The sequence below is a fragment of the Dermacentor silvarum genome, chromosome 3 (genome assembly GCF_013339745.2).
Source record: "Dermacentor silvarum isolate Dsil-2018 chromosome 3, BIME_Dsil_1.4, whole genome shotgun sequence".
Taxonomy (NCBI): Eukaryota; Metazoa; Arthropoda; class Arachnida; order Ixodida; family Ixodidae; genus Dermacentor; species Dermacentor silvarum.
Window position 1 is genome coordinate 219,184,917 of NC_051156.1, and position 12,540 is coordinate 219,197,456.

Sequence of the window (12,540 nt, forward strand, 5' to 3'; positions counted from 1 at the left end):
TTATGAGATATGCAAAATGTATTGCCATCTATTAGGCGCTATTTCCGGAAAAAAGAAAAAAAAACATTTTCATTGAACAGGTATTTCGCTACAAATTTTTAACTGCAAGCACTACAGTTAGGTGTACTGGCCTGCGGCCGCCGATATTCCGGGCTGGTTTCTGTCGTCGTCGCTTTCAGACTCAAAGTCCGACGAAAAGTCAGTGTCCTCTGACTCGCCGCATTTCGATCTATCGATAAGATCAGCCTCAGAGGCAGCGGGATCGCGATATCTACGATCTCCCAAAGCGCGTACGCTGTTTCCGGAGCCGGACATTTTTTTTGTTCTGCTTTGACGATTGCAAAACTTTGGAACGCGTTTAAAGATCGCCGCCTCGCGGGAAAAAAACGAACTGCTTAGAAAACTAAAATATAGTTCTCCTCCTTCATGTCCGATAGCACAGTATGACCATGAGCGGTGCGGAAGATCTCAAAAGTGGCGTTTCAAACCATCGATAACCATGCCCAATGGGCGCGGTACGGAACGAGTTAAAGCATATTTCGGAAAATAATTCATTATTGTAGATTTTGCAGGAAAAGAAAGCTCTTAACCCTTTAATGACAGCACATATACATATATGTATATGTATATATAGGCTGATGATGATACCTACCTCCAAAAAAATTTCATTTTCTATCTAAGTGTGCAAAACACATCTAGAATAATCATAATCAAAGAAAATAAATATTTTACGGAAACTTTTTCTGCAATAGGGAGGAAAGACCAGACAAAGCTGGAAGTGGGCTTCACCCCAAGTCACCTATGGCTCCATTTGGAATTCATACAGACAGTTCTCGTCATATGTGAACCATAGGTTTACGATTAATTTGCTTTACAGCACGTGTGGGACACCACTGTAGCTGGAGATATTGCATCGGTCTGTTTCTTCTGAGCGTGCCTTTCAAAATAAAGCAAGTCACGTGCCGCACCTTAGCCTGTGTTCCTGCTCTAATGCACGTTGCCTGTTATTCAGTGTTGACCGAAGACATTTTACCAGAAAATTTGTAGTGAGTACCGAAACTGCAAGAAAATTTTTTTTCTTGTTTGTTGCCTGTAGGCGATACTCGCCATTAAATGGTTAAGGGAATAAAGAAATCACAGCCATATCACTGAGCTGAGCCAAGACATTTCGCTTTTTTTTTTTTTTATGGAGTTTAGTTTTGTTTAAGTGTAAGGAGAGTAAGACAGAGCTGCCAGGCTGGTGTCATTCGTGCATTCTTTCTATTGACACGCAGTGACTGAATCTGAGTTGAAGCGGCTAAGGGATGCCTTCAAGAGGGCATCAAACCTTAGTGGCATCATCACAAGGCAAGCGTTCATCAAGGAAGTGCTTGGTGAATTCGTACCTCTCAAGCTAGCCGAGGTAAGCAAGCCTTTTCAAAAGTGCCCACTTTTTTAAACTGTTTTTCATGTTCACTAGACATTTTGTTCATCTTGGAATAAGCTATGCAAATACCGTGAGGATTTATATGAGGGCCTTGCTTTTAAAGCTTATTTTACTTGTGAGGATAAATTTTAAAAGGCTCAATTTGAATATGTAACATTTTAGAGCGCAGCTCTTAGGCGCCCATTCCTGTGGCGAGTGTCGGCGTAACCGAAGGAACGAGTATAGCAAAAGATGAAAGCAAATGCGGAGCGCTGTGGGTGATGAAAGATGCGTGGAGGAGGAGGGTATAACAAAAGGGGTGAGAAGAAAAGCGTAGTGCGGTGACGATAGCTACAAGATGGCGCCAGTGTAGCGTGCGTAGTCTGGGAGGTCTGTCGGCGGCGGCTGCTGTTAATCGCACTCACGCGTCACCTGCACGCTGGCTTTTGCGATCTCCAGATTAGCGAGGCAGTCGCTCGATACTTCGCGTTTGCAGATTGCCGCCCGAGACGGACTGTCCGTGCCAGCCCATATATCTCGAAATGAAAACACTTATAGAGCTGTGCTCTAATTTTACATTAAGGAGTATTGTAATTGTTGGTGGATTTTTTTAGTACTGCATTATTCTCGTGTAAGGGCCACACTTTTTTTTTTTTGCAATTTTGACAAGTGCTGCGGCTTTTACACAGATCCAGGGACTATTTCGGTATCCCCGTGATTTTCTTTACCAGAAAGTAAATGCTATTGTTATAATAAATTTGTTTGTTCCAATGCACCCCTCTTTCTGTATGGACCACCAGTATATGCATTTTTTGTCCATGCCGACGTTGTGACCAGCTGCACGTCTGCTGTGTTGCTCAGCATATGCCAAAGCCTTCAGCTTGACTGAAGCACCACACGCTGTCAGATGCTTTCTTCCAGCGGCTTTAAGTGGGCCAGCTGACTAGCAGACTAGCTTTAAGCGGGCCATGCAGTTCTTTTCCTTTTTACCTTTTTGAATTTTAGGTGTGAAAGTAGTGGGTGCAGCAGCTCTTGCATGAGTATACGAGGTGTGTTCAAAAAGAAACCGAACTTTTCCTATAACACCTTTACTGCTTATGGTATACAACATTTTAAGTGCTGTCCCCTTCAAAGTAGTCCCCTCTACTGGCAATGCATTCTTCCCATCTTTTCTTCCATTTTTGTTAAGCCTCCCGGAACGCACTTTCCCGAATGGCGCGCAGGTCTCTTCTCGCATTGTCCTGGATCTCCTCTACGGTTTGGAAATGACGTCATTTCAAGGTGGTTTTCAGCTTGGGGAATAGAAAAAAGTCTGCTGGGGCTAGGTCGGGAGAATATGGTGGGTGGGGCACAACAGGAGTGTGGTGTTTCGCTGAGTAGCTGCGGACAAGGAGGGACGCGTGATTCCTTGGTAAACTTTTTTGTTTACCGTCTGGCCATGTGGTACAAATTCCTGATGAACAATGCCTTTGCAGTCAAAAAAACACAACCAACATCACCTTCATTTTTGACCGACTCATGCGTGCTTTTTTGGGACGAGGAAAACCTTTGGCCACCCACTGCGATGACTGCACTTTCGTTTCAACATCATAGCCATGAACCCATGTCTCATCGCCTGTTATGATGTTCTTAAGAAAGTTTTCATCATCATTGGTAGCGGCGAGCAGTTCCTGGCTGATTTCAACACGGGTCTGCTTCTGTTTGTCAGTCAGCAAACGCAGCACGAATTTTGTACTGACACGACGCATCCCAAGTTTGTCACTCAAAATTTCATGACATGATCCGACGCTGATACCCACTTCGTCAGCGACTTCTCGAACAGTCAAATGACGATTTCCATGAATCACAGTTCGAACTCTCTCGACGTGGTCATCATCTGTGGATGTGGAATGTCGTCCAGGCTTGGAATCGTCACCGACCGACATTCTTCCGTCTTCAAAACTCTTGAACCAATCGTAGCACTGCGTGCGACTCATACTGTCCTCCCCGTATGCTTGGCTAAGCAACTGAAATGTCTCTGTGAAAGTTTTCCCAAATTTGTAGCAGAACCTCACACACACACACTGTTCTTCCAATTCCTTCATTGTCACTTTGGCAGCAATCCGAAGAACAGCTTGTTCATGTGCTCACTTCAGCGGCTGTAGCTCGCCAACTAACGGTCGGAGCGAAACGCGGCAAATGGCAGCTTGTTGTCTAAACCTGCCCGCTACATGCGCTCAGTAGCCGCAATGCCGGTTCGTGCGCTATTTCAAAAGTCGGATTTCTTTTTGAGCACACCTCGAATGTGGTATGTTGTTCTTAGTGCACTTGTAAAACTTGGATACGAAACTGCAATTTATAGTGTAGGTAGTGAAGCAAAAGTGAAAGTACTACCTGTCTAGTCCAGCTTCACCACAACAAGCTTTTAGAATAAAATTTCCTGGGAGTAAATCTTATTCGGTATCAGTAATAGAAGCAGAGCTATCACTTGTCCAAATTGAACGAGTCGTTATATTTGTAGTAATGAGAAAATGCAGAAAACTACATGTGTAAGAAAGAGTAATAATTGGCATGTATTCAAATGTATTCTATATGGGAAACATTGTTCTGGAACGATGTGCAACACTGCATGTTAGTCAGTGTATCAAATGTCATCGAAAGGAGCTTGGTATAAACACACAATGCGCTTATACACACTTATATGGAAATTTCATACAGGCATTTTTATTCTTTGGAAAAAACAACCATTCATGATGTATGGGTTGAATACTGCAGAGACACTGGCTGTAAACCATCCACTACAGCTTTGGGTGGAGTTGTGGTTTACTTAGTACAATAGGCATCTCTATTATTCTAGAACATCAGACATAATGAAAATTGTGTGACTAGATCATAGTCTCAATTCTCTGAGAAATACAGGCTGTTACAAAATGGCTTAAGTACCAGAACGGCATTATCACAATGGTTGTAAAACAGATGTGCCATATTTACACATTTGGTTAGACTTTTACTTTCTTTGATTTGATCTGGCTGTTTTTACTGTGTCTGGCATGTACCACGTTGCATGAACTTTTCTTCCTTTTTCTGTATACAGGCCTTGTCTTATTGCTGTTGTCAGCCCACTTATTCATTGCTTTGTCCTGCCTATGCGCAAATTCCTACGGTTTACCGAGTGTCGCCTTATCTTGTTTGCAGTGGACGTAATCTTGCATGTCTTTGTTACTGCACATTCTTTGTGAAACAAGAACTGTTGCATACACTGGGAGATTGTGTCATTCTTAGAATTATTTTGACCTTCTCTTATTTTTTGTGGTATGTACTTACAGCCATTGTCCCTGTAACCTCCGGTAAGGTTCATAAAAGGTGAAAAACAAACATATATGTTGGAGATAATGAAGTAACATGGTATATAGTAATGTGCTAGCATACCTGCCAACTCTCCCGAATTTTTTGTAAAGTCTACGAATTCGTGCTCGTTTTACGATTTTATGAAAGTTGCATCGAATTTTATGAAAAGTACTGTTCGTCACAAGTTTCAGTTCTAAGTCTTCGAAAATATCAGACATCTTCATACGGGGGGGGGGGGGTGAAAGGGCATCAGGGAAAAACTAGCTACGGGGTTTATTCAGACAACTTTCTACACCAGGTAAAATCTGCAACATTAACGTTGCTGCAAAAGTCACTAGTATATCATAAACAATGCACTGCTTGTCAGTTCAATGCTGTTAAAAGTGTTTGTGGTGACTTGGTGTGCTGCGTCCAAAGGTAAACTATTGTAACAAAAAGCGTATGTATCCAACAAAAGGTATGCGCCCAAGGCCCCCCAGACAAATAAAAAGAAAATCCAAATACCCTCCCAGGTCGTTTTTGCGTGATTTTACAAATTTCAAAGTTCACAGGTTGGCAGGTATGGTTTGAATGAAGATATCTCTGCTGCACTATATAGTTCTAGATCTTAGCTTTCAGCACAACAAAGATCAAGACAAGTATTTGTCTTTGTTGTGCTGTAAGCTAAGCTAACATGTACTTCTTGTGCTAGCTTACTAAAGAATGTGTACTACTTAATAGCCTTAGCAACTGTTGTAGTAAGCTTTAACGGAAGAAAATTTTATTTAGAAACCTCCAGGATGCCTGATATCTTCCTTGCTACAGTCTCTGCTTCATTTTAGATGGCTTTGCCAAAACTGCTGTTTTATTGCCACATGTGTATCGTCTGGCTGATATACCTTATAGACTCGTGTAAGGGCAGCTCTTCTTTCTCACAATTTTGTGCGGCATTGGTGCATTGAATGCTTCTCCGTTAGAATTTTTTTTCGCTATATTTTGGGCTACCAAGTTAGGGGTGCGGCTCTTACACGAGTCTATACGGTAGTTCCAACATACAAAGAAAAATGTATTGAGCATCCCGTTTCCTATTTTCTTAACGAATTTGTGTTGTCTTTCTTACATACTTGTCGCTGCAGTTGTGCTCTTGTTCAGCTGAATCATGGCATTTAAAGTCATTATTTATTCTGAGGTTCCTTTTAATTGTGAGCAGCATACCCTCTATAGTGACTGTGGTGTTCTGCTTCTGAGCTTGAGGCTGTGGGGTCGAATCTTGGCCATGGTGGCCAAATTTTCATGGGAGCTGTACCTAAAAGCACTCGTGTGCCCTGATTTATGTGCAAAAGCTCCAGAGTGCCAAAACTAATTGGGTACCATTCACTACAGTGAGCATGTTACCCTGCAATGAAGCTTGCGATGTTAAGTATCAGCAATAATTATATTAAAAACAGCATAATTTACTCTCATTATGAGCATGTAATAACTAAAAACAGATAGCTAGACAGTGTTTTTAAAGCAGTCACACGGTACAGATGACATCTAAGTGGAATGACCACCTCCAAGCAAACATTGAGAGCAGCATTCCAGGCAAGTTGGTAGTCCATTACTAAAGTAATATTTTGCGCTTAGTGTGTTTGTTCTTGTCTGCCGTCCATGTCCTTTTGTTGCGCAATAATACTTTAGTAAAGCAAACATTGTGTGTGTGCTCATAATTCTGATGGCCCACAGCAGGGCTATGCTATGCTATACTATTGCTGTTGCCCATATCAAAAGATAATTGAAGTGTTAAGGGATTCTTCGTGCAGTTTTGTGCAGTGGTACTATGGTTGGTTGGTTGAAAAACTGCATGGTACTACGAGTCTGCCTTAAATAGAGATGATTCAAATACAGATGGTGTGGTATTTGGTCTGCTCCGTTGACTGTGTGCACGTGTTTCACCTACAAGGAAGAAGCTTTGTAACCTTGTATACCCAGACTTATGAAGGGTTTTGTCACCTTTGACTGGTTCATTTTGTGACGGCATCCTGAGCTGCAGACGTTTCTGTCAAATGTGACTGAAAGCAGTTGGTGTTTCTAGGCTTTTATTTGTGCAGTCATTCTTTCAGTGCATAGATGAGGAGCTTTCCAACCCTTCACTGAGGTTCCGCATTGATTCTTATCTGTGTCCAGCACATCTTCCAGGCATGTGGTGGCACGAGCAAGGGCATCACCTTCAAGGACCTCCTCTGTGGCCTGGTGCTGCTCACACGAGGCACCCGCGAGGAGCGCATCCGATGTGTGTATCACTGCACCACTTCCCACCAAATTTCTAAGCCTTTCTTATTTTTTTCTCTCCTTGCTCACCTTCTTTTCATAGTTTACCCATCTGACCTCCTGTATTCAACCTCTCTGATATCACTGCTTCGTTCTGCTCATTCCTTCTTTCATTGTGCTTCATCTGTGTATTGTTTTATGACCCACACACTTAGTGCTGTTCTGCTGGACTAACATGCTTGCTAGCTTTTTGTTCCATTCTTTTTCTTTCCAGTCCCATGAACAGTGCTTTTCTCTCCGCTCTTTAGGCTGGAGACCTTTTTACCACTGTCACGGTCGATGCCTCTCGGGATGCAGCACTGCTACTTTCTGTTCAGACTTTCCAGACATTTCTTGTGTTAAGTGGCTTAGCTTAGCAGCACTTAATGGGGCCTTCATTTAATGTGAATTATCTTGGCACAACATTCCTGGTGCATGTCAAAGCGGTAGGGAGAAGCATGCTGGCTGCACATCCTTTCTCACCTGATCGTTTTGTGGAAAGATAGGCACAAAGATTTGAGTGCTTGCTGGAAAGGTGGCAGTGTGTACATGGTTCTTGGCCCTCCCTCCCCCCTTCCCTTTCTCTCTGTTGTGTTTGCAGTTATTTTCAACCTGTATGCAAACGAAGGAGGTACACACATCCACAAAAATGACATGATCAAGCTGGTGCTTGCCTGCGATGGCGGTTTCATTCCAGAGGCGGTGGCTGACTGCTTTCTAGAGGTGTGGCACCCGTTTCTCTTCTACTCTAGTGTGTTGTGGCTCGTGGCAAAGGTTTTGGGGGGATAGTTGAGTGTTGTCGCATCGTGACAGTTTTCCTCAGTGTAAAGTTTGAACTTGAATGTTTTCTCTGTGTTGTACACTTCATGCAGTGCAGGGTTCTGACAAGCACACATAAGAGCTTGAGAGATGATTTGAAATTTGTGCATAATGTATTGCTATGTGTGGGCTTCTGCGCATTTTTTTTTTTCTTGATCAACCACGATATTGGCAGGTTTTAAATAAGCACTACAGGTTAGGGGGGCTTGCTAACCATGTGATTGCACTGTTACATCGCTGAGCAATAAATTGAACTTAGAATAGTTTCAGAATAGTTATTGCATAATGAACAGTAGTTTTCACAATTACAGTCAGCGTCCGATTATTCGGACTCCCTAGGGGCCGCGAAAACGATCGAAAAATTGGGCAGTTTGAAAAAAATGAATGCATGCCCTTTACTGCCCCCAAGGGCTCAAGTCCCCATAGGCACACCCGAAGTAGCTCCAAAGGCCTGCCAGTACACTTATTAGGCGTATCGGTGCTTGTACTGTAATAGGAGACGGGAGGTGCATGCGGGTGTAATTAAGGAATACATATTGTGTACCGTGACAATTGCCCCATCCCACTGTTGTCATGCTTCACTGCAATACTTTGGTATTCACTGCGTAACACTGCCTGTATCAAGGCGAAGCTGACTTTCGGGAACCAGCATTATGCAACGCGTCGTGCTTTTCAAGCTTCCAAGACATTGGCAAGGATTACAAAGGTGGAGTCGGTGCCATTGCTAACAGTGGCGAATTGTTTCAATAAAAGACATGGCACCGAACAGAAAGAAGCTTGGTAGCGAACGTCGAAGTAGCTAGGCCTAGCGTTGGAATGTGGCTACAGCTACCAGTGGATATGCGTGCAAGAGCGCCGGTTCGAGGAGGCGAGATAATAAAAGGCAGCGGTGGGGGCTACAATTAATGTCGTGTCGTGCCTGCAATCATAGCAAAAAGTCCGGAAAATCGGACTGCAAAGGTTTTTTTTTTTTGCGTCTGAAATTTCAGACTTAAGCATTGACTCTATAGGGTACGTGGCGGTGCCGCGAAGGCATCTGAATTATTGGGCATGTCCAAAAAATTGGTCGTTGACTGTAATATAAAATAGTGTTCAAATTGTAGTTTTAAATGTTAGCAAGTATCTGTCATTACATTGTGCATTATAAGGCATTGTTCATTAAAAGCACAAATGAAATATTTGGAACAAATAAGCAGTTTGTTTGCTTGCGCAGGGCTCCTCAGAGAGTGTGTATGATCGCTGTATAGCTGATAAAGTCTGGCTCCGAGTGATATATCTTGCTTCACTTCATAAGTTCTCATGTATTATGCCTTATGTGCCCGTGGAGACGAAATTTGTCATACTTTTGCTCCAGCATTGTGTCACTGCGCACAGTTGATGCTTTGAAATGTCCAAGAACTTGTCTAAAAATCTTTGTATTTATGAATAATGACTGTTCGATTCAAAGACCGAATCGAATAAGACAGTATACAATTTTCTTAAATGTTTTCGATATTCACACACCCCTAATGATGACACTTCATGCTGAATTTCAGCAGCTAATACAGTAATATAGCCACAGTGGCACTTTGCCATCCATTTCTTTTTTACATCTTTAGTACATATTTCTTTTTATGTTTTGGGATTATGAACAAATTTGCCCATGAACAGCTTCTTGTATATTTGACAAGGTCTTTTTTAGAAACCTATATTAAACTTTTTGTCTACGTGATCTGCTCTTTGCTGACAAGCAAAGCTTGTCGAGCAAGTTGCAGCTTGCAGCAAAGTTTATAATGTCCCTTCCATTTTGTCCTATCAGGGATGCTTACCTGTGACAAAGTGCAGGGTTGTGCTGTGTTATGTATTTCTTTGTAAATTCCCTTTTTCTCTCTTATCCAGAGTGAGAAAGTGACCTTTGAGGAGTTCCAGGAATGGCTCGAACAGCACCCAGACGCCACCTCGCTCACAAGATGGCTTCTAAACGAGCCGTCATCTGTGACCCTGTCAAACGATCTGGAGACACCCACCTTCTACCAGACACTGGCTGGAGTTACTCATTGTGAGTTTGTGCATGACAGGGACCGCTTTAATGCGCCGAACAAAACAGCAAACCTGGCCTTCCCAGGTTTGCTATTTATTTGAAAAACTCCGCACTGCACGAAGGCGTACGGTGCGGGGTGTTTTTTAAGTCGGCATTGGTTGTGCTTCGTCAATTTGCCTCACTTCCTGTGAAATGTGTTTGAAGTTCTTGCGCCCTGCTGTGCAGTGGAAGAGACGGACATCATAGAGCTGGAGAAGCGCTACTGGCAGCTCAAGACTCAATCTCGGACAGGACGCTTTGACCTTGAAATGTTGGGGCCACTCATTTCACCACCCGTGCCTCCTGTTCTTTGCCAAGGTACCTGCTTGCTTGTCTGAGTATTCATTTTGTGCTGTGCCATAAGTTTGAATACTACGTAGCAGTCCACTTGCAACACTATTCACTGAAACCAGAAAAACTTAAGTTTTGAGTTTTGTTGAGAGTCATTTGCTGTAGCTGTATATGTGACACTGTTGTAATTAATTCACAGTGTAAGTTGCACCAGTCTATTTTTTTTAATATGCGACTAAAAGAGTATTTTTACTGTCCTCATGAGCAAGATGAAATTTTTTGTAATGCAGTAATGGAAATGCTGCACCAAACTGCGCCATGAAGGAATTGCTGCACCAAATCGTTGTTTATCGCATGTATTGTGCCACGCCTGCGCTGACACTCACGTTCTCTGAATATTCGAGCATTAAAAGAAAAAAAAACACATTCAACTTAGTCATTGTGGAGAAATCCAAATGATTGGAGCAGATGGGAAAAAAATATGTTGGTGCAGATATTGCAATAGGACGGACCGACACTTCGTCTAGGTGCCTGAAATGCCCCCTCTCCCTCTTTATTTAAAAATTTGTTTCTCTCTCTCTTTCTCGCATTTATTGACGCCAATTTGTTAATGTGTGCACTTCTGTGGCACACAATTTCTCACAGCAAGTGTCAGATATTTGCGGTCGCTTCATGATCCATTAGTGGTATCTACACATCTTTTGATTAGTGTTTTACATCTGCTGTGTTTAGAGATAGAGTTTAGAGATAATTATTTTATATAATTATGGTGACTCACAACTGTGACGGCACAGCTGCTCAATGCGCCTTTGCGTACGACACACTTTATTACGACTAGGCAGCCCGGATATCGGGGGGGAAAATGCGGAAACGGGACAAGGAAGTAGACACGGACGCACAAGCTACAGAACACACACTAATCTATCTATGATGTATGCCTGCGAGGATAACAACAAAAATAGTGTACTTGAATTGGGCTGCTTTAGATATAAACTTGTGGACACAAAACTGCGAATGAGACGCAGTCTCTTGATGACTCGTGCGTCTTATGGTGGTAGAGGAAATGTAATAATACAAAATAAATTTTTGGCAGTGATGTGTCGGGACATGAGATTAGCAGATGAAGCGCTTTAACGGATGAAGTGTATAGCAGATGAAAAGGATAACAAAGCCAATGACAGCTTGGACAAATGATCTCTTTACTGAAATGCAGAACTGTGAATTCAAGTTAAATCTGCATTTATCTTCATCTTTTTATATAATCATCAGAAAATGGAAAGCAAGTTGAAGAAAAAGTTGCATCATAGTATAATACATAATGAATGCAATTTTTCAGAGAGTACCAACTCGTACAACGTCATTTACCGTTAACAACACGCGTAGCTTCCTCTTTGCAGTTGCTGCTTCAAAGCATTGTTCCCTTTTCCTGCTCCAAAAGCATACATTTCTGCTCTGAACTGCAATTTTTTCTGCTCCGAAAACTGCTCCACAAGACCAAGTACCACTTCCATCACTGTACTAATGTCAAGATACCCGTCGTGGTGGAGTAGTGCCTTTGCGCTGCTATGCACGAGGTTGCAAGTTTGATTTCCGGCCACAGTGGCCACATTTCGATGGGGGTGAAATGCAAAAATGCCCGTGTACCGTGCATTGGATGTATGTCAAAGAACCCGGTGGTCAAAATTAATTTGTGTGCCCTACTACGGCATCCCTTATAATCATATTGGGGTTTTGTGACTTACACTGCAGAATTAAATTTTTCATTTCATTTTTTTTATTTCATTTTAATACCTTAAAGACCCCTTGACAGGGGTATTACATAAGGGGTGGCAAATTTTTGTAGTCTAGATCTACTCTAGTAATTTTTAAGTATAGTCAAGCCTACATATAACGGCCCCACTTTAGACGAACTTTCACTTAAAACGAATGAAACCCGCGCGACCGTCAAAATGTACATTATTTCAGTGGCACAAAATCGCACATACAATGAATGTCTTTGAGCCCTGCCGATCGGTTACAGCAAACAGGCGGCGCAAACCTGGTGCCGCGATGCGAGATATGACGACGGCCTCCGACCACTTTGCACGCGCCGACTGTTTTCCCGAGCCTCCTCGCTGGCGAACTAAGCGTTCCCTCTCAAGCGAGCTACCCTCTCTCCGAAGGCACACCCTCTCCCAGCCGACATGTGCCGTCTCCGTGCCGCCCGAGCGACCACGCGTGCCCGCCGGGCAGCAAGGCTTCGGGGGGGAGCCGCGTTGGTTTCGGAACTATGTGCCCCTGCGCTACACGCACAATGCGAAGGTGTGAATGACCCGCAATTTATTGGCTGAGTGGTTGGGCGAGTTTGACCACAAACATGCAGAGGCATGGC

At 43.0% G+C, this 12,540-nt stretch overlaps 1 protein-coding gene across 8 annotated transcripts in view; it reads left to right on the plus strand.

Moving 5' to 3' along the window:
* Positions 1 to 12,540, plus strand: part of LOC119446683 (ubiquitin carboxyl-terminal hydrolase 32-like) — a 95,077-nt gene that overhangs the window by 5,513 nt on the left and 77,024 nt on the right. For 6 of the 8 annotated variants that reach the window (XM_049664332.1, XM_037711179.2, XM_037711183.2 and 3 more), the window contains exons 2-6: positions 1,275 to 1,402; positions 6,878 to 6,983; positions 7,602 to 7,723; positions 9,698 to 9,857; positions 10,065 to 10,196. In XM_049664332.1, the coding sequence (XP_049520289.1) occupies positions 1,275 to 1,402; positions 6,878 to 6,983; positions 7,602 to 7,723; positions 9,698 to 9,857; positions 10,065 to 10,196 (648 nt within the window). Of the gene's footprint in view, positions 1 to 1,272; positions 1,403 to 6,877; positions 6,984 to 7,601; positions 7,724 to 9,697; positions 9,858 to 10,064; positions 10,197 to 12,540 lie in introns of those variants that run through there. The other 2 variants (XM_049664333.1, XM_037711182.2) reach the window with 2 other exon arrangements.